At 34.5% G+C, this 21823-nt stretch overlaps 1 protein-coding gene across 1 annotated transcript; it reads left to right on the forward strand.

The window, feature by feature from the left end:
* The first annotated feature begins 1377 nt into the window (after positions 1 to 1377).
* On the forward strand, positions 1378 to 21823 carry nras (NRAS proto-oncogene, GTPase). Its single transcript, XM_056464016.1, has 5 exons — positions 1378 to 1640; positions 10329 to 10460; positions 13314 to 13492; positions 16890 to 17046; positions 19964 to 21823. The coding sequence occupies exons 2-5, from the start codon at positions 10350 to 10352 to the stop codon at positions 20081 to 20083; spliced, it is 567 nt and encodes a 188-aa protein (XP_056319991.1). The 5' UTR covers positions 1378 to 1640; positions 10329 to 10349; the 3' UTR covers positions 20084 to 21823.

Genomic DNA, 21823 nt, shown 5'->3' on the forward strand with positions numbered 1-21823 from the left:
TTCTCCAGGGTTCCCCGGTTTCCTCCCACCATCCAAAAACATGCAACTTAAGTTAATTGACTAATCCAAATTGGCACCATAGACATGCTCCTAGTAAGTAGTTATCTCTTAAGAGCAATCGCTATCTGTTCATTAGCTTCTAAAGCAGGGGAATTCTCAAGACCTACCTGAGCTCAAACTCCCCTCTCGCCCTGCAAACGGTAGGGAGCCCCGGGCTCGAGGATCTTATGGGCTCAGGGCTCTCTCCTTGGACAGCATGCCAAACAAGCTTTATAATCAATCATCAGCTAAGTGTGAACTCTTGAACAACACAATGTTGCACTTTTTATCGTAATTGAAAGGCACGGTTACCACAAAAAAATGTTCCTTCAGTAGAACATTAAAAAGATATTTTGCCATGCATCTGTCAATTTTGAGCTTTCTTGACTTGTTAAAGTGTGTTTTTACATCGCAGTGTTACAAAAGTCTTCAGAATATTCTCTTTTGTGTTCAACAGCAGAAACGCTAACATGTTTGGGAAATAATGATGGTGAGAAAACCAAAGATTTTTTTGTTAACCTTTAATCAAAATCTGACTGTTTGCTTCCTCTCTCTTTTTTAAAAATTAAATACAAGAAAAATAACAACACTGCATTAAAGAGACAATACAATAACAACATTTAGAAAAGGGAGAAAATCTTATTTTTAATAAGCTTAAGAGATTCAAAATTGAATGTAATTTCAGCAAGGAACGTTTTAAAGGTATTGCATTTAGAAACTTATTTTTGTGTAAAAAAAAAGTAACGTGTAACACAAATAAATTAACAATAAGACTGAGAGCATGATCATTACCAGAGAAATACAGAAATATGTCTTTTACAGACAAATTGAAATCATATTTAAACAAGGATGATAAATAAAACATAACCTTATTCCAAAGAAGTTTAATGTGATTGCAACTATAGAATAAGTGGAATAAAGTTTGTCATTTATGTTGCGGAAAGTACACAAATTAGAGATATCAAAATAAGTAGCAATCTGTAGGATATACATTGAGCAAAATCTTATAATGTATCTCTCTTGTTTTGTTGAATATGCTGAACTTTTCAGGTAATAATCATGCTCTTTTTCCATTGAATACTTTAAAATTGGTCCAGAAAAATTAACATCTTGGGGAGGTATATACAGAATAATGTAACAATCGTCTGACGTTTCTGCTGTCACATTTTATATGACAAAAAGACATGTCATTCAAAAAAGAAAGATTTAGACAGAATTGTTTTCCTCTCATTAAAGTAAACCAAAACATTTTCCTTTTTTGCGCGACTTATGACGTCAGACATTCGTCTGCGGCAGGACTTTTATTTTGACATGATTTGTGGAATTCTGAAGCCGGAAGTCGCCGTGAATCGTGAAGTTCTGGGGAAGCTGCTGGCTCAACTCTTATTCAAAACTTTGGCCAGACTTGTTTAACGGCTGTTTATAATACCTGAATTTGTGGCCTCGTTGCGAATCCGGTTAGCGCGGGTTACGCTGCTTCCTGACGGGTGTGAAGTGACTTTTGGAGCGCTCCTCATGGCATTATTTTGGGCGAGGGAGCAGTAATTAGCAGAGCCCTGTTGATCAGATCAGCCAGAGGTCGCAGAACTGCAGTGTAAGCGGTGAGTTTCCTTCTTCACGCCTTACAGGGACTCTCCTTCACATGTATAGCCATCCTCGAGACTTCACGTGCATGTATATAAGTGTGTGGCACTCGTGGATGCTTTTAAAAGGCTAATTTCCTTCTTCGTGCGACGTAAAGGCTGTGTCTTCAATCCTAGTGAGCTTTCTACGTAGACAACATTTCAAAACATGTGGGATACGTGTAGTTTTCATGGACGGATTTTATTTCTCATTGGCATCTAAAAGTCACATTTTGTCTGGTTAAAAAACATGTTTGAACTTTATTAGTTGGCTATTTTCTATTAATCACTCATTGGGCTTCATTTTGGTTTTGTGTGTGTTTTGTGGTCCTAACACAAAAACACCACAAACATGATTTGTTTTACATTACTATGTTATTTCAGTTAGATTATTGTGTTACACCACCAGGTGGACGAGCTGAATATTTTCACTTGTTATGAAAGTTAAAACCACAGGCAGTGAGATTCAATGGCAGAGGCGTATTTAGTGATTTTGAGGCCCTAAGCAATTCCAGCCAAGGGGCCAAAAATTTCTAAAATGCACCTTTGGTACTTTATTTTATTTTTTATTATTATTTTGTTGTTTTTGTCTTGTATCATTCGATCTCGTTTTCTATATTTAATCCTAATGCAAAATAATAGTAACATATAAAGCACCTTGTAAATCTTTTTAAATGATTAATTTTATTTAGATGAATTCACAACTAAACATCTTAAATGAACTATTTCATTTTTAAAAGTAAATCTTTACTGATTTGGCATGATTGAATGTGGGGGACACATTTGCACACAATCACACAAATGTAATTTCATTAAAAAAAAAATTATACCCTCACCATACAAAATATGATAGAAAACAATTTTATATATAATTTGTAGTATAATTTATACTCTAGGTCAGGGGTCACCAAACTTGTTCCTGGAGGGCCGGTGTCCTGCAGAGTTTAGCTCCAACCCTATCAAACACACCTGAACAAGCTAATCAAGGTATGCTTGAAATATCCAGGTAGGTGTGTTGAGGCAAGTTGGAGCTAAAACCTGCAGGGACACCGGCCCTCCAGGACCGAGATTGGTGACCCCTGCTCTAGGTATTTATTTGGGGGCCTTCAGATTTCTCTGGGACCTTAATGGCTGCTAACCTTGCTTATCTGCTTGTTAAGGCCCAATCCCAATTATATTATTGTACCCCTACCCCTTCCCTTTGGCCCTTGAAACAGAGTGGGAAGGGCTTCAAAATGTACCCCTAAAAAATGGGACACCATTACAACACCTGCACACGTCATCATATGTCATCGCAATCTCTTACATCATATGAGACCAGACGGGGACTGCTGTAGTTATACAAGTTGTTATTTTTTGGCATTTATCTTCAGGAAAACACTGAAGGCAATGATATCATGTTGTCAACGATCTAATATGGCCGTAAGATCGTAACTGTACTGTGTATTTACACAGTGGCCATATTCATCTTAACACCCGAAAACAACATTAACAATACAGCAGATGCTGTAAAAAGCTCATTCCCAGCCACTAGACTTTTATGACAGGGTATTTGAGTGTCATCGAGGGTCAGAATGTTGTGGGACTGCTATACAGGAGTTATTATTCAGGATTATAGATATCAAAATTTTGTGGTTTTTATTTTAGCAATTTTTTTTTACGCATGATGCTAAAACACGAACGCCATGAGGAATGTATTAAAACATGTGCTTGTTTGTTATTAAAATTCATAAAAATGACAAAAAAAATACTAATTTGTGCATCTTAATTCTGCGTGCAGCCATGCTGCTGTTGTAGATGATGTATTTTGGGAAACTTTCTCACCCCTCGGTTTCAAGTGTGGTCCTGAAAAATCTTAGTTTGAAGGGGTATCTAGCCCCTTCCCCTTATCCCTACGCCTTCAAGCTAAAGAGAGTTACGACACCCCTACCCCGTCTAAGGGGAAGGGCTAAGGGGTATAATTGGGATTGAGCCTAAGTGTGACCGCACTTGAAAAAAATGCAATTCCTCTAAGAGTGCGAGGGGATGAGCCCGACTGGGAACGCGATCGCGCTTACTGTGCTGCCACCTGCATCAGTAACCAGTCAGCTGTGTTCACAGCTATTTGAGCAATGTGTAACCTGTCTAATGTACCCAATGTCTAAATGAAAAGCTTCATAAAACTATACTCAGGAAGATAAGTCAATATATGCAGAAGAAAAAGGAAGACGCCAAAGGACACGCCAGCCGCAACTGCAACTAACGATATCAATGCTCAAACGATAAATTGTTTAGCCTTAATAAATGTCGTTTAATTATTTATTATTTTTTTGGTTGTTTAATTTGCAGGGACAGTGTACATGAATTAGCATTTCTGTGAATGCTCCAAAATTAGCCAGAGGTGATGAGTTATGAGTGATGATATATATATGTGTGTGTATGTATGTTTATGAGTTTTTTATATATATATATATATATATATATATATATATATATATATATATATATATATATATATATATATATATATATATATATTTGTTTATTTTAGGGAGTGTTTACAAAAGTGTTTTAACGACTCAAACTGGTTTTCTTTCTTTATTTAGCATTTTGACTGTTCATTACACTGCAATCATAATGCTTGAATGGTAAAGAAAATGCTTGCTTTCGAAAACATAGGCTGTAAAACAAGATGGATGATGCGTCTCCACTTTCCTCCACATTAAAAAGTGATGCCAAAATATCCCAGCTATGGCTGCTGCTAACCCTTGACCAACGTCCCTAATGATATCATTTGGAATTGAGTGTGTGCATTAGTAACTTTAAACCTAGGATTTATCAAAATCAAACCCAAATTCCCAACGTTTAAACCACAATCATGTAGCCAAACTCTCTTTATAACATTTGTTTAACAAATGGATCACTTGAATGAAACAATTTCAAATAAGCTTTTTAAAATGACAGAAACTGAGAAAAAAATGTGGCTAAGTTATAAAAAATAAATGATCCCCTTAAATGAAAATCACGGATCCATATGTCTTAAGGATATTTTAAATTTTTGGTTGCACTATCCCTTTATCATTTTATACACTCAATTGGTTCTAAACGTTTATGAATTTCTTCTATTGAACACAACAAGATATTCTGAAGAATGTTAAAAAAGCAGTTATTGACATCTGTAAGTGACAACAACAAAAAAATACTATAGAAGTCAATGACTGCTTTTTTCCCAACATTCTTTAGTATATATTCCTTTGTTCAACAGAAGAAAAGCTCAAACGGGTTTGGAACAAATAGAGGAAGAATAAATGATAAAAGTATTTTCATTTATGGGTGAACTGTCTCTTTAAAGATCTCTAATAGACAAAATTATATAAAACATTCATCAGATCTTCTAACCAATCACATGCTCTCTAAAATCTGATTGAAGTCACTTTTCCACAGGTATCTGAGCATTCATCTGTGGTTCACCTCCTAAACATTTGATATGTTCACATAATGAGCTGACAATAGCTATGTTTCCATCCAAAAATGCTGGTTCATTTTTTTTCCTTTGGCTTAGTCGCTTTTTCATCAGGGGTCGCCACAGCGGAATGAACCGCCAACTTATCCAGGATATTTTTTACACAGCGGATGCCCTTTTGGCTGCAACCCAGTACTGTGAAACACCCATACACTCTTTCACACACATACACTATGGTCAATTTAGTATGTTCAATTCACCTACATATAGCGCATGTCTTTGGACTGTGGGGGAAACCGGAGCACCCGGAGGAAACTTACCCGAACACGGGGAGAACATGCAGACTCCACACAGAAATGCCAACTGACCAAGCTGGGACTCGAACCAACGACCTTCTTGCTGTGAGGTGACAGTGCTAACCACTGAGCCACCGTGTCTCAAAAGAGGCTTTAATTCTGTAAGACAGGGTGTTTTATTCAGTTCATTCTTTAATTAATATAATTCTTAACGCCATTAATCCAAATACAGGTTTTAGCAAAAATAAAGTGTTTTAAACCATAATATGATCTATATCTCCAGTAGGGCTGCACAATGTATCGTTTCAGCATCGATATCGTAATGTAATCATTCACAGTCACATGGCAGGAAATGCAATGTTAAGTTTGTATAATTTATAATTTGCTTGTGTTTTTGATGCTTGTGATGGTATAATGATTTTAAAAGCATTCAGACATAAAACTGTACCATTTGTTACTCACAATGGTTCATTTTATTGAATTATTTTTATCATTCAGTTGCTGTACTTGTATACTGTTAGACTCTGAGAGCGATAAAACACTTTATTTCAATAAAATTCAATTAATTTTTATTTCTGTAGCGCTTTTTCAGTCTAGATTGTGTGAAAGCAGCTTAACATAGAAGTTCTAGTAAATTGAAACTGTGTCAGTCCAGTCCAGAGTAAAAGTTCAGTTCAGTGTGGATTTATTTCAAGTGTATCTTTTTCTTGATTTTATTTATAGATTGTTTATTAGATTTTATGCAGATGCACTCCCACTGCAGAATCATCCCAATAAATCTAACATTATAAATTCTTTCCAAATAGAGACATTAAATCATCTGGTAAAATTCTATTCATATCGCAATGTCTATCGCCAAATAAAAAATATTGCAATGTTAGATTTGTCCAATATCGTTCAACCCTAATATCCAGTATACTTTTTCTTGCTGTGAGAACTGACAATAAAATGATTTTAAACATTTTGTTCTCCAGCCAAATTAATTATAGAAATCTGCCAATTAAAGAAAAATAACAAATGAAGATCCCAAATATCTCAAAAATATCAGTAACTCATTTTTCACCAAAATCTTTACTGCCTTTAGCCTTTGCACTGCAGAATAAACTCACATTTAGACCGAATTTGCTAACATAAAGCAAAAATATAATTTCCAATTATTCAACATGACTCACAACTTGTGGTGTAACGGATCACAAATCTCACGGTTCGGATCACATTATGGTTTTTTTTTAGTCACTGATCGGACCATTTTTCAGATCAGCCAAAAAGAGGAGACCACAGATGTAATTTGCTTTCCATTTATTACAAAACAGTACTGCGTTTCAACAAACAGAATTTAGAACCTGAAATTTTAATAAAAATAAAATCAAGAAATAATCAGCTGAATGAAAATAAATAGTAAAATATTCAGTACTGTGAAAAATTCACTGTTACCACTACTGTTACTAACACTTAATGTATAAATCTAACATTATAATTTGTACAACCCATATTTATTTTTAGTCTTATTTTCAATAAATGATTCAGTTATTCACTCATAAAACTTCATGTTTCATTGCTAGATCATTTTTGAAAAATTATTCAATGGCATATTTTTGATGGCTGATTGTCGCCACCTATTGGTTAATTAATGTAATTGCTGCCTACAATTTTTGAGCATATGATGGTGATTTTAATCTTAACCATAAACATTCATTCATTTTCTTTTCGGCTTAGTCCCTTTTATTAATCTGGGGTCACCGCAGCGGAATGGACCGCCAACTTATCCAGCACATGTTTTACGCAGCGGATGCCCTTCCAGCCACAACCCATCTCTGGGAAACATCCATACACACTCATTCACACTCATACACTACGAACAATTAAGCCTACCCAATTCACCTGTACCGCATGTCTTTGGACTGTGGGGGACACCGGAGCACACGGAGGAAACCCACGCGAACCAGAGGAGACCATCTGAATCTCTTTCTTGATTTTTGCGTTTTTTAAGCACAGACTTGAATGCAGCAATTGGAAGGATCAATAAACATGCAAATCACCATTATTTATAATTTTTGTTGTGTGGGTGTTGAGATCCCGATCTTTTAAAGATTATAACGCAGCTTACACTGAATGCATTAATGCAGGCTAAACAAGCAGGGACTGAAAACACCTTTCCCGAATAACCCACCACAACTTCTTCTGTCATTATTATATTTTAGGCCTAAATGCTTTTATACATGTTATTTGAATGATGCGACAGGCGATCTCTGTGCAATTATTACAAATTTAATATTAATCTACAAGTAAAATAAAAATATTGATCCACGGGTCATGTGTGTTGCGAAACATAGATTGTGATCCGTACGAATCACGGATCAAACATGATCCTTTACACCCCTATTCACAACGTATGTGACATCAATGGAAATGATGACTTTTTGAAGAGGAAGAGCATGTTATTTAATTTGGTGAATGAATACAAAGACATACACAATATTCTTAACTAATATGCACAGATGTGATGTAACAAGAATTAATTGCAGTAAACTTGACTCTATGTGTATCAAGTTTAAGTTGAACAAGCATAAACAGCTCAGGGGTCAGTGACCTGTGCTCTTCAGCCAGGTTAATGTCTTTTCCTGGCTGTACTCTGAGAGTGACTTTGACATTTAGCTGGTCTATAAATAGACTGCAGGGGTAATGTTTGCAGATGGGGGGTTCTGTGAGAAACGGTTATTGCACTCATGTTGGTGGTCACATGATGGTTGAGAAGTAGCCTCCAGTATGAGTCATAATGTATAAGAAAGTATATAATTAATTTAATCCCAGTGCATATGATGTTAATTTAAGGTCTATGAACTGTAAACCACACCAGTGCTTTGTTGTCAAGTGGTGCGTGTTACTTTTCTCAACGCTTTTAGGGATGAATCAGTGGTGCTGATTACAGTCATTTGATCATACACGAGCTTTCCAATGTTTGCAGTCTTTAAATTTTGTTATTGGAACACATAAATACTTTTAATACAGCAAAGATGCTTTGAATTGACTGACAGTTCAGACTTTTTTAAATCAAGCTAATTTGTATAGCGCTTTTTACAATAATGATTGTTCCAAAGTAGCTTTACTAAAGGTGCATAGAGAATTTAAACTAATTATTTATTTTTTGCAGTAATATTAAAGGAAACTTTAAAACTATGGTATTAAATCTAATTTCAATTTTTCCAAAAAAGGACGAGCCATTCTCGTAACTTTGTTCTTTGTGTGACTGAAATGTAGGCAATGAATGACTAAAGCTAAGGCGAAAAAATACAGCTTCAGCTTTAAAAAAAAAAAAAGGGGGGGGGGGAGGGAGGAGACCGACAGAAACTTTCTGGAGATAGTGTTGTCCTAAAAAACAAAAATATAAATAAACTGTAAATAAAATGTAAATAAACGTTACACATTCCATAGGAAATGGTATGACAGAATTTCTGCAGTTTTAAAACCTTGACTTTTCCAAAGCACGGTATACCTTGAAAACGGTTATCATCCCATGCCAACTCATGACCAGATTAGGTTCACATAATAAGTTGCCACGGTAACTGACTCTGAGTAAAAGTTACCTCTCTTTCGGAAACAGGCTTGACTTACCCTGCTTTCACAAGTTTGACAAACCTGCCAAATGGAAGGTGAAAATGAAAAACCCAGAGTTTCTGTCATTTCAGGGTTAGCATACTCTGAGTTTTCACTTACCCTTCTTTCTGAAACAGGGCCCTGGTGTACATACTTAACCTGTACTTTGTAATATATAGTACTGTCTTTTTAATTATTTTACATGTGATTTTAATGTCATGTTGGTTTAAAAATTAGGCTGTGCAACTTTAATTGGTGGCTCAGTATTTAGCACTGTCTCCTCGCAGCAAGAAGGTTGCTAGTTTGAGTCCCGGCCAGTTGGTATTTCTGTGTGGAGTTTGCACGTTCTCCCAATGTTGGCATGGGTTTTCTCTGAGTGCTTCGTTTTCCCCCACAGTCCAAAGACATGAACTATTAGTGATTGGATCAACTAAATTGGCCATAGTCTTTGAGTGAATTTGTGTATAGGTTAGGTTTGGGCCAGTATAAGATTCTGACGGTATGATAACCATGGAATAAAAGATTACAGCTTTTGGGTTTCACAGTATTGTGATTACTGGTCTAAAATATATTCTTTTTAAATGTCTGGGTAAAAAAACAAAAACTTTTTTTCTCTTTAAACACAATATATTTTATTTTGAGAAACATTTAAAATATTTTGGAGCTGTAAACATTTCAGGCTAAATGAAGACAGCAGAAGTCAAAAATTAATTTGGTTCAAAACAGATTTTTGTACAATATAAAACGGCATCTTTTCTGCTGGAGATACTGTTGTCCCAAAAACAAACAAAAAAAAATCAAACACATACCTTAGGAACAGTATTGCAGAAGATTTTGACGGTTTTAAAACCTTGACTTTACTAAACCACAGTAAACCTTGAAAACGGTTATCGTCCCGTGCCTTGTATGGGTGTTTCCCAGTACTGTAAAATGAGTGAATTAACTGATTTCATCATTAATGTTTCTTGAGCATCAAATCTAAATGATGCTGAAAATGTGTCTTTGAGGATACAATTACATTTTAAAATGGATAAAGAGAAGTTTTTAAAAATGATAAAAAGTATTGCAAAATTTTTTAACACTGTAAAATAAATGCAGCTTTTGTGAGCTTAAAAGACTTATTTGCATTTTTAAATATAATATTTTTTTTTAAATCTTACCAACCCCAAACCTTCGAAAGACAGTGCCTTATTACATGTTTTCTCTGGGTGTGTGTATATATATGAAGAGAAAAAAGGATTGCAATTCTGTCTTACAGTTTGACTCATATTTTAATAACAAAGTGTTGAAAGTATTATTAATATTTTGACGTGCATACTCTGTCTTTAATTACAGGTGGTCCCTCAGGACTGTAAGATGACTGAGTATAAGCTGGTTGTTGTGGGAGCAGGAGGTGTTGGGAAGAGCGCATTAACAATCCAGCTCATCCAGAATCACTTTGTGGATGAATATGACCCCACTATTGAGGTACGTGATGAACTGGAGTAATCTACTGCATATCCACTAAGCTGTTATTAATGCGAGATTGCTGATTATTTTTATTATATTTTCATATAACTCTAGTTTTAAGTAACTCCAGTCTTTAGTGTCTCATGATTTTTCAGAAACCATTCTACTATGCTGATGCATTCTTGCTGGCTTAAAGTATTAATTTCTTTAAAAAAAAAAGAAGCTCTCTCTCAAAGTTTTTGAACGATAGTGAACTAGTGTACTTTTTTCATACTTGACATTAAACAATTTAATCCCAGTGCATATGATGTTAGTTTAATGTCTATGAACTGTAAACCACACCAGTGCTTTGTCAAGTGGTGCGTGTTACTTTTCTCAACGCTTTTAGGCATGAATCAGTGGTGCTGATTACAGTCATTTGATCATACACTAGCTTTCCAATGTTTACAGTCTTTAAATTTTGTTATCGGAACACATAAATACTTTTATGATGCTTTGAATTCAATTTAAAGGCCAGTCCACCTTTTGGCACTTTTATTTGTTGTCTGCAGTGGTTTAAAGTAACCAATTACGGTAACACTTTACAATAAGGTTGTATTAGTTAATGTTTGCTAATGTATATACTAACATGAGCAAACAATGACCAATAAATTGATTACAGTATCTGTTTATGTTAGTTACCATTAGTTAATGAAAACACAGTTTTTTTCTTTGTTAGTTCATGTTAACTAACGGTGCATTAACTAATGTTAACAAGCACAGTTTTGGATTTTAATATTACATTAATAAATGTTGAACTCAATCATTCATTTTCCTTCGGTTTAGTCCCTTATTTATCAGTTATTGCCACAGCAGAATGAACCGCCAACTATTTCAAGCATATGTTTTACGCAGCAGAGGCCCTTCCAGCCATGGGGGGAATTTACACTATGGGGAATTTGTTTACCCAATTCACCTATAGCGCATGTCTTTGGACTGTGGGGGAAACCAGAGCACCCGAAGAAAACCCACGCCAACACCGGGAGAACATGCAATCTAAACACAGAAATGCCAACTGTGAGGCGACAATGCTAACCACTGAGCCACAATGTTGCCTAAATGTTGAACCATGATTACCAAATGCTGTACAAATGTTGCTCATAAATAATTCATGTTAGTAAATACATTAACTAATGAAACCTTATTGTAAAGTGACCCAAATTACAAATACTTTACTGTAATTGAGTAGTTTTTCTCAGGAATTGTACTTTACTAAGTAGTTTTAAAAAAATATCTTCTTTGACTTTTACTTGAGTACATTTATAGGTCTGTATTGGTAAATGTATAGTTTTTTTTCCTTTAACTGGAAGTCACTCCTTTGTTTGTTCGTTATACATTTAAAAATGTTACTTTTAGTGATTTTTAATAAGTTCTCTATTTACACTGAGTCAGAATTATTAGCCCCCCTGTATATTTGTTTCCACAATTCCTTTTTACCGAAAGTTTTTTTTTTTTAAACACATTTAAACATAATAGTTTTAATGACTAATTTCTGATATCTGATTTATTTTATCTTTGTCACGATGACAGTACATAATATTTTACTAGATACTTTTCAAGATACTAGTATACAGCTTAAAGTAACATTTAAAGGGCACCTATTTTATCCCTTTTACAAGATGTAAGATAAGCCTTTGGTGTCTCCAGAATGTCTCTGTTAAGTTTCAGCTCAACACCCATATTAATTTATTACAGCCTCCAGAATATTCTCATTTTGGAGTCTAAGTACATTGTGGCCGTTTTTGTATCCTATGGCTTTAAATGCAAATGAGCTGCTTCTCCCCACCCACCGCTCCCACGTGCATGTCTGCTTTTCATCATGAGTTACGTCAGATAAACAGCAGTCAGTGATAGAGACAGACACGGATGAAGCTGAAATACAACTCATTAGTCAAAAATGCCAAGTTAGTTTATTTCATGTATTTGTGGAGGAGTTTATTCAAGCCTTTCTGAAATTATGAGTCACACAAATGCATTTGCAGTACTCACACACAGACATATTAGCGTTTACTGACACCATGCAGCCGTGTTGATTATAGTGGTGAAGAATTAGATGGTGGTTTTGCTGTCTTTATTACAAACATGCTGTTTTAAAAATGTTTTAAACTTAATAAAATCACAGAGATTTGTAATATGTTAATCTCAGTTTATTTCCAAAAAAATTTACTGTGGACCTGTGTATACATGTTGTTATTATAGAAACTTGACACCTGTCAATCAATCAATGGGCGGAGAAACCCGCATCCTACGCCACGTTGCGGTGGGCCTCAAAATCACTGGGATTTGGATCCTATTTTAATGTCAGGAAATAAAAAAAAAAGAGAGACTTGTTGAGTTTATATCACTCCAGTATAACTGTGGACACACTATACCTACACACAGTTCTGTCTATACAGCTTGCAAAAGACAATTTTCATCATAGGTGCCCTTTAAAGGCTTAACTAGGTTAACTAGGCAGGTTAGGGTAATTAGGCAAGTCATTGCATAACGATGGTTTGTTCTGTAGACTATCGAAAAAAAATAATTGCTTAAGGGGGCTATTAATATTGACATTTAAAATGGTTTTTAAAAACTTAACAACTGCTTTTATTCTAGCCGAAATAAAACGCATAAGACTTTCTCCAGAAGAAAAAATATTACAGGAAATACTGTGAAATATTCCTTGCTCTGTTTAACATCATTTGGGAAATATTTGGAAAAGAAAAAAAAAGTTCACATGAGAGTGAATAATTCTAACTTTAAATGTTTGCATGCGTTGCTCTATTGTGTAGGTTAATATAATGACGAGAGCGTCCTGCAGATTTACAGTGGCAATCGTGTCTTTCCCTGCAGGACTCCTACAGGAAGCAGGTGGTGATTGACGGTGAGACGTGTCTGCTGGACATCCTGGACACTGCAGGTCAGGAGGAGTACAGCGCAATGAGAGACCAGTACATGAGGACAGGAGAGGGTTTCCTTTGCGTCTTCGCTATCAACAACAGCAAATCCTTCGCCGATGTGCATTTGTACAGGTCTGAGAGCAGATTAAAGCCATTGCAGTTACATTGTTGATTTTTAAGTTGTATAAATTCAATGCAGATTACACACAGTCAAAGTTTCAAGCAAGAATTTGACATTGAATTTTTCAGTTCATTCATTCATTTTCCTTCAGCTTAGTCCCTTTATTCATCAGGGGTCGCAACAGCAGAATGAACCACCAAGTTATACAGCATATTTTTTACACAGCAGATGCCCTTCCAGCTGCAACCCAGTACTGGAAAACATCCATACACATTCATTCACACACATACTTTATGGCCAATTTAGTTTATTCAGTTCACCTATATCACGTCTTTGGACTGTGGGGGAAACTGGAGCACCCGGAGGAAACCCACGCGGACACAAGGAGAACATGCCAACTCCACACAGAAATGCCAACTGGCCCAGCTGGTACTTGAACCAGCAACCTTCTTGCTGTGAGGCGACAGTGCTAACCACTGAGCCACCGTGCCACCCTATTTTGTAATGTAAAATATTAATTATTTATTTATTGTGTTCCTTATTGTTATTATGTAATGTTTTATTAGTGCTGGGCAAATATTAATTATGATTAATCACATCCTACATAAAAGTTTTTGACGTGTGTATGTGTGTGTGATATATATTTATTAAGTATATGCGATCCACATGCATGCATAGAAACAACTATACAAAACATTTTTTTCTGCATAGATATTTAAATTTATATATAATTTGTATCACATACTTTTATTTATATATATATATATATATATATATATATATATATATATATATATATATATATATATATATATAACCTAAATGTAAATAAACATTTTCTCAAATATATGCATGCATTTGAATTTATATATGCATAATGAATATACACAGTACACACACGTATATTAAGTCAAAACTAACTTTTATTGTGGAGTTTTTTTTTCTACACAAGATAAATTTTTGCCCAACACTAGTTTTGGATGGTCTTCGATGTGATGGCCCAGTGGTCAGTGCACTGACATATGGTGCGGCATCACTCCTGGCGTCCCAAGTTCAAATCTCGGCTCATGAACCTTTCACGATCATTACCCCCCCCCCACACACACTTTTCCACTTCACTTGCTGTCAACCTACTGTCCTGTCAAATAAAGTGAAAAATGCCAAAAATAAATCTTTAAAATAATAATAATATTGCCATGAAGGTTGCTGATGTGGCAATAAAAATGTTTTACGTTTTTTTTTTTGTGTGTACTTGAGGATGCAGAATATTATCTGCATACTATATTCATGCCACCAAAATTGTCAGAAAAATCAATAAACGCTTCTCACACATACATTTGCGCTCATAGTTTGTCCACAAGTTTGCAACACTGACCCCAGACCATTGATTTCACATTTGGAAAGGAAATGGCTGAGACGGAACAGGAACAACAAACTATTCAAGATGACGCTTGTCAATAATTAATGTAATAATATTACAAGTTTGTCTTTTAAAAAGGTGCATGCAGCAGCAGCTTAAACAGCTTTTGTTTCGTGAACAAAAATATCTTGATTAGGCCTGTCACAATCAACATATAGACTTATTGCACAACACATAGATATTAACTCAATATTTCATGATGCAATAAATATTGCCCATACATGAAAACCAATGACCGCAACATTTTAGCTGATCGCACAGCCTCTGTCATCTCATCCAGTCTCTATTGAAGGTGTCAGTATGGTTAAAAATAAACCATAGTATTTATTATAAATTTTTCATGTAGGTGCCTAACAACTGAAAATAGATCTGGTAGAGTATGCGTCCTGTACTTTGAATTGACTTTAAACATGTTACTTTTTTTTTTCTACTGTTTGGTAACTTGCATCTTTTGTCAACATTTTTTTATTTGTTTTTGATATACATTTTCACATTCTGATTCCAATGATTAATTATTAAAATTGCTATAATTAAGTGAAATATTAAGAATAAAATATTATGTGTTTGAATGTACGTCCATTATGATGCTATTATCTTCATACTTGCATTATATAATGTGTAGCATGAATTGATTTTAAAAGCATATTAATATTGTTTATCGCAATAAATTGTGGTGCAATATATCGAACAACAAAAATATCGTGACATACAGTTGAAGTCAGAATTATTAGCCCCCCTTTCAAATTCTTTTTCTTTTTTAAATATTTCCCAAATGATGTTTAACAGAGCAAGGAAATTTTCACAGTATGTCTGATAATATTTTTTCTTCTGGAGAAAGTCTTATTTGTTTTATTTCTGCTGGAATAAAAACAGTTTTAAATTTTTTTAAAAACATTTTAAGGTAAAAATTATTAGCCCCTTGAGCAATATTTTTTTTCGATAGTCTACAATTACCCTAACCTGTCTAGTTAACCGAATTAACCTAGTTAAGCCTTTAAATATCACGTTAAGCTGTATAGAAGTGTCTTGAAAAATATCTAGTAAAATATTATTTACTGTCATCATGGCAAAGAGAAAATAAATCAGTTATTAGAAATGAGTTATTAAAACTATTACGTTTAGAAATGTGTTGAAAAAGTCTTTGGGGGAAAAATTGAGGGAAAAATAAACAGGGGGTGATAATTCTGGGGGGCTACTAATTCTGACTTCAACTGTATATCCTGATATGTCAACCTTGATATCACTGTAAAAAGGGACCTAAATATGTGGTTTATATGGTATTTGTTATAAAAACCTAGCCTAATGAAACTCAAAGAATGATTATGGAAAACATATTTGAAATGTAAATTATTAATAATATATTAATGTAAAAAGTCAAATGTAATACAGCTTTTGTTTTTGTCTTTTTTTTATGTTTTTCTTATTGTATTTATTATATTTGTATTATTCTACATTGCTTTCACCATGAAGATAGCCAATGAAGCTGACTTGGCATTAAATAAAGAATACGGTATATGATATAAGACTGTGTTTCTCAACCACGTTTCTGGAGGACCACCAACACTGCATGTCGCATGTCTCCTTTTGTTTGTCACACCCATTACAGGTATTTCAGTCTCTGCTAATGAGCTGATGATCTGAATCAGGTGTGTTTGGTTAAAGAGACATGGAAAATGTGCAGAGCTGGTGGTGCTTCAGTAACTTGGTTGAGAAACACTGATATAAGATACGACAAGTAGCCTAATGACATATAGTATGAATACACATTTATAAATAACTGATACAACATTTAAGTCACAATAATGGGTTACAGTAAAATCTTGGTGAATTGTGGATTGTGCTATGCGTTCAACTATATGTACAGTAACATACAAATTCAAAAAATAGCTATACCCTGGGCTTCATGGATGAGAGATATTGTAAATGTGCTGTATATTTGTAGTATTATACTGTGAATAGTGCTTATAATACTGTGATGTACATTTCAGAGAGCAGATCAAGCGTGTGAAGGACTCGGATGATGTTCCCATGGTCCTAGTGGGGAACAAATGTGATTTGGCCAGGACTGTGGACACCAAGCAAGCTCAGGAACTTGCCAGAAGCTATGGCATTGAGTTTGTAGAAACCTCTGCCAAAACCAGACAGGTGGGCAAAGACAATTTTGTCAGATTTTGGGGCTTCATAATACAAACTATTCACCTGTTTCCAACTGGCATTAACATGTAATTTTAATGATCTATCTAAAATGTTTAGCCAAGATCCATTGCCAGTATTAGCAGGTGTTTTAATGCAACTTTAGTATCACTTGTGTTTACATTTGATTTGGATTTTTCACTCTGTTTTGTCAAGCTTTGTGGGAATGTGACAAACAAGCGCAATTAAACGAATGAACTCATGTATTACGCTGCTTATAAACGAGTGAGAATGAAAAGGAGTCCTTTATTCATGTTTTGGTACAGTTCAGTGAATTAAAAATACCTTGTTTTGGTCTGCTGTCTCAGAACATGTGCGCTGTAAAACTAAATGTGTATTTTGTGATTTAAAGGTGTTTATGTACACTTATGAATTGCATTATGAGACCTTGATTTCTGCTCTGTTGACACTTAATGTTGAAAATGTAACTCTGCAGTATAACAAAGTGACTTTTATTGACATTTTTAGTAGGAAACAGTACATTGTTTAGGAAATAATAGGACTGTCTTGCTTTTAATGACTGCAAAAGGCTTTTTTAAATGAAATGAACTCTCTTACGGATGTTTTTAGCAAAGTGTTTCTGGGATAAATTGTAGAATTTTTTTATGATGTATTAATGCTAAGAATCTTATTGAGTTTGTGTTTATTTGTTTGTTTTAATTGTATATTTAATAATTACATGTTTTTGCCATGAAAAAAGCCTTTGTTGCTGACATGGCATTAAATAAAAGTTCATCATCATCATAAGAAATAATATATAGATAATGTAAAATAATACAAGTCCGTAAAATAACAGAAAATGACTGTCAGTTTATTACCAGGATTTTCTACCATAATTACAACACAAACTCAGACATTATTACACTTTTTAGTATTAAAAATGTCAATAAAAGTCACTTTTTCCAACTTTTTAACATCAAATGTTGTAGGAGGAAAGATCAAGGCCCCATAATGCAATTCCACAGCATAAATAAACAGGTTAAAACAAATCTCAAAATACAGAAAACTGTTTACTTGTGGGTTTTTTTAAAGTGTTTTTGTAAGGATTTTTCATTACAAGAGCTTTTGTATTACAATTGATGTCCAACTGCAGGTGTTTTAAGCTGCCTCTGGACTTTTTGATCTCAGTTTATTTATTTATTTAATTATTTAACCAGGAATGCCCTATTGAGATAAAATATCTCTTTTACCTGGTCAAGATGGGAAGCATAGGACAGAGTTACAAAAAATCAGATCAAAACACATAGCCGCACAAAAATAATATAAACCATAATCAATTGTTAAAACATGTGCACTGTTCTCAATTGACAGTCTTTAAAACTATTTTAAATATAGCGATAGATCACGACCATTAAAGAATTATTTAGTTATTTGCAATTAAGGGATTGTTTGAGGGTCAAATTAAAAAATTATTCCAAGATACCCAATTTAACTGCTATGGAGGAACTTGTTTTCGCTGATAAACCATTACATAAAACAATTTCTACAACATATGTTGCTTTAATGGTAAGACAACTTTTGACTGACCCAGATAAGTCTAAAACTAGATGGGAACAGGATTTGGGGATAACTAGAAAATGACCTGTTGGGTCAGCTATGTAGAGATGTGGTTACCTTAACTTTGACTAGACTAATCCAGTTTAATTTACACCAGCTTTATTACACTCTATCCAGATTACACAAATTTAAAAAAAACATATTTCTCCCCTCTGCTTCACATGTGGTATAGAAGAAGGTACATTTTTGCATTCTACATGGCTGTGCCCTAAAGTGAAAGTGTTGTGGATACAAGTATGCAATATCACATCACAGATTCATGGAATTGATTTTCCATTGGATACAGAGATATGTTTATTGGGCAGTTATACAAATTCTAACCTCCAGCATAATCATGCTATTAAACTTACTGAAGTGTTGCTCACAATAGCTAAAAAATGCATTGCTTTAAAATGGAAAACAGACATTGATGTGCCAATTGGACTGTGGATCTCAGAAATTTGCAACTGTATACCATTGAAGAAGATCACATATTCTTTGAAAGGAAAGGGTGAATTATTTTAAAAGATTTGGAATCCATTTTTGAATTATATTAAAACAGTACCACATGATTTGATTTAACAAAATGGTTTATACTGCATCTCCTCCCTTTTTATTTATTGATTTTTTTTTTTTATTTATTTGATTTTTTTATTTTACTTATTTATTTTTTATACTGTGTATGTTTTACTTTAGTTTGCTTGCTGCTTAGTTTTGATGTTCTGTATTGTTAACTTTCGAAAAAGCAAAATAAAAATATATAGTCACGAAATATAGTGATCGATGGTACGGATTTTATATGTAAAACATCTTGAAGCTCATTCCATACATATGGAGCATACTTGGAGAATGGCATCCTAAGTAAGGGTATATCTGCTGATCTGGTATTATAAGTGTTATATTACTTGTGTTGTCCACTTGTGATTGGATTGACAACAAATGTACCTTAGTGACACATAAGTGTTTGTAGCTCCGCCCTCTTTTGAAAAGAGCACAATCTCATTTGAATTTAAAAGCGACAGTCACCAAACCGGCACAAAGTGGCAGTTTCAAAGACTTTATAAAACATTTGTGTGGTATTTTGAGCTGAAACTTCACATATACGCTCTAGAGACATCAGAGACTTATTTTACAATTTGTAAAAAGGAGCACAATAGGTCCCCTTTAAAGTCTTATATAAATAAGTGAAATGTAACCAGGTGTAAACATGCCCTATGAAGTTCCTTAAGTTTACTTTTGTTTCAATACCAATGCTTGGCCTAGAGCTTCATGCCTAGCATGTATTAGGTTGAAAAAAATATCCTTTATCAGTCCTCCATGTTCTGTGTTTCAGGGAGTCGAGGATGCTTTCTACACCCTTGTCCGTGAGATCCGGCATTATCGCATGAAAAAGCTCAACAGCAGAGAAGACAGAAAGCAGGGCTGTCTGGGCGTGTCCTGTGAAGTCATGTGACCGCACTGTCTCCTTTTTTGTGTTTGTTTTTTGGAAGCAGTTTGTTGAGCAGGCAGCTGGAAGCCTCATGACCACCGTGTGCATGCGCAGATTTCGCCCTCTGCTGGCTAAAAGGGATTCATGCACTGGTCATCTTTCCGGGTTGGCCTGCTGTAATATATATATAAATGAGGCCAATGGACATTGTGTTTTAACCGAGGCTTAGTACTTAGGTTTTTCCCTCTTCCTTTGGAAGACCAACTTAAAACGGGCATTGAGGTTGGGCATTGGATGAGTCTACATTCTCTTCTGACCCCTTATAAACATGAGATCATCAAGCACATTGGCATTGAGGAAAATAAATCCAAAATTAATATTCATGTCACATTTTACCCCAAAATCTAAAGGAATTATTATTATTGTTTTCATAATTTATCACATTTTACCATCAAATTCTTATCATAGTTCTTGTAGATGCTTCTTTTAATAGACATCAAATAAAGGCAAAACCTACTACTGTGATGCATAAATATGAATATATCATTTCCTTATTAACATAATGGTAATTGAGAAGGAAATGTGCATATTTACCAAACATTTGATACAAAAAGACCACAATGCCAAAAATTCTAGACGTCCTAACATATACACACACAAATATATAATTTCAGATTGATTATTTTAATTTCAGGCTTATATTTGGAGCTGTTCTTTGCAAGGTTTTTTCACCTTGGAATGTTTTACAATACATCTATATATCCAGAAGAAACTGTTTTCAAGTTATTTTGTTCAGGATTAATATAATTTATGACATTTTCATCTTCTCAGAGTTTGTAAAGGCCTCAGAAGAGAATGAGTGAAATGCCCTTTAATCTTAATCCGCAGGTTCAATGCTCAGGAATACTGTGAACTCAGAACTTCTTCTTCAAAAAAAGTGTGGAATTTTTCTCTTCTGTTTTTTTATTTTTATTTTAATGGTAGCCAAAGACCTTTAGCATTTACCGTTTTTAGATATGTTTGCTCTAGAGTTTCACCTTCTTTGCTCTCAGATGATAATTGTATATATTGATATATAATACTTTAATGATTTGGTTTAGCTGCAGAAAATTGGATTGGATTTTAAGCATAGGGGTTTGATGGATTTTTACCTTTAAGGGCCTTTTGAATCATGGTGCTGCTGGTGTTCATGCCAAATCTGCGTGCCGCCTTCTGTGTCCTATATAGCATGACATCTTTTAGCTCCTATTAATGTCTTAAATCTTCCAACAAATGAGTTTTTCTTGGAAGTGTAACGGATCAGAGTAAGGTTTGTTGCATTGTTTCCATGCCTGAGGTCTCCTCTTGAGAGCCACTGAAGGTTTCCCAAGAAGTTTAAATGATCTTTCTTGTTGACTATCGTGTTATTTATATGGCATTTGTCTGAAACTGTGCCTGATTTCATTGAGAATGAAATCTGCAATGTGGTGTTGTTATTACTGCGGTTGCGTTTGGCCTTCTGTCCTCACACTAACAGAGGCAAGATGTTTGCTTGAAAATACAAACTAGGTTTGCCATTATGATAACAAATCCTTTCATTTTTAAACTATATAGAAACTTGTTTTTTGTATATTTGTTTTGCCGTCTTGGCACACTTTATCAGTAGCACAGACTTTCTTTAATCAGAAAATCATGTGAAAAAGAGCATTTCCTGTCTTTTACATGTGTAACAGATGTGCCTACCATATTACAAGAAGTTTAACCAGTAAATTAACTGGAATCTGA

Source organism: Danio aesculapii, chromosome 8 (genome assembly GCF_903798145.1).
Source record: "Danio aesculapii chromosome 8, fDanAes4.1, whole genome shotgun sequence".
In the NCBI taxonomy this organism is placed as follows: domain Eukaryota; kingdom Metazoa; phylum Chordata; class Actinopteri; order Cypriniformes; family Danionidae; genus Danio; species Danio aesculapii.

What these genes read in the sequence shown, in the direction of transcription:
- nras (XM_056464016.1), top strand. Translation starts at nt 10,350, where the DNA reads ATGACTGAGTATAAGCTGGTTGTTGTGGGAGCAGGAGGTGTTGGGAAG. An exon ending in GCCGATGTGCATTTGTACAG is followed by an intron (nt 13,493 to 16,889) that starts GTCTGAGAGCAG and finishes TGTACATTTCAG; the next exon opens with AGAGCAGATCAAGCGTGTGA. An exon ending in CCTCTGCCAAAACCAGACAG is followed by an intron (nt 17,047 to 19,963) that starts GTGGGCAAAGAC and finishes TCTGTGTTTCAG; the next exon opens with GGAGTCGAGGATGCTTTCTA.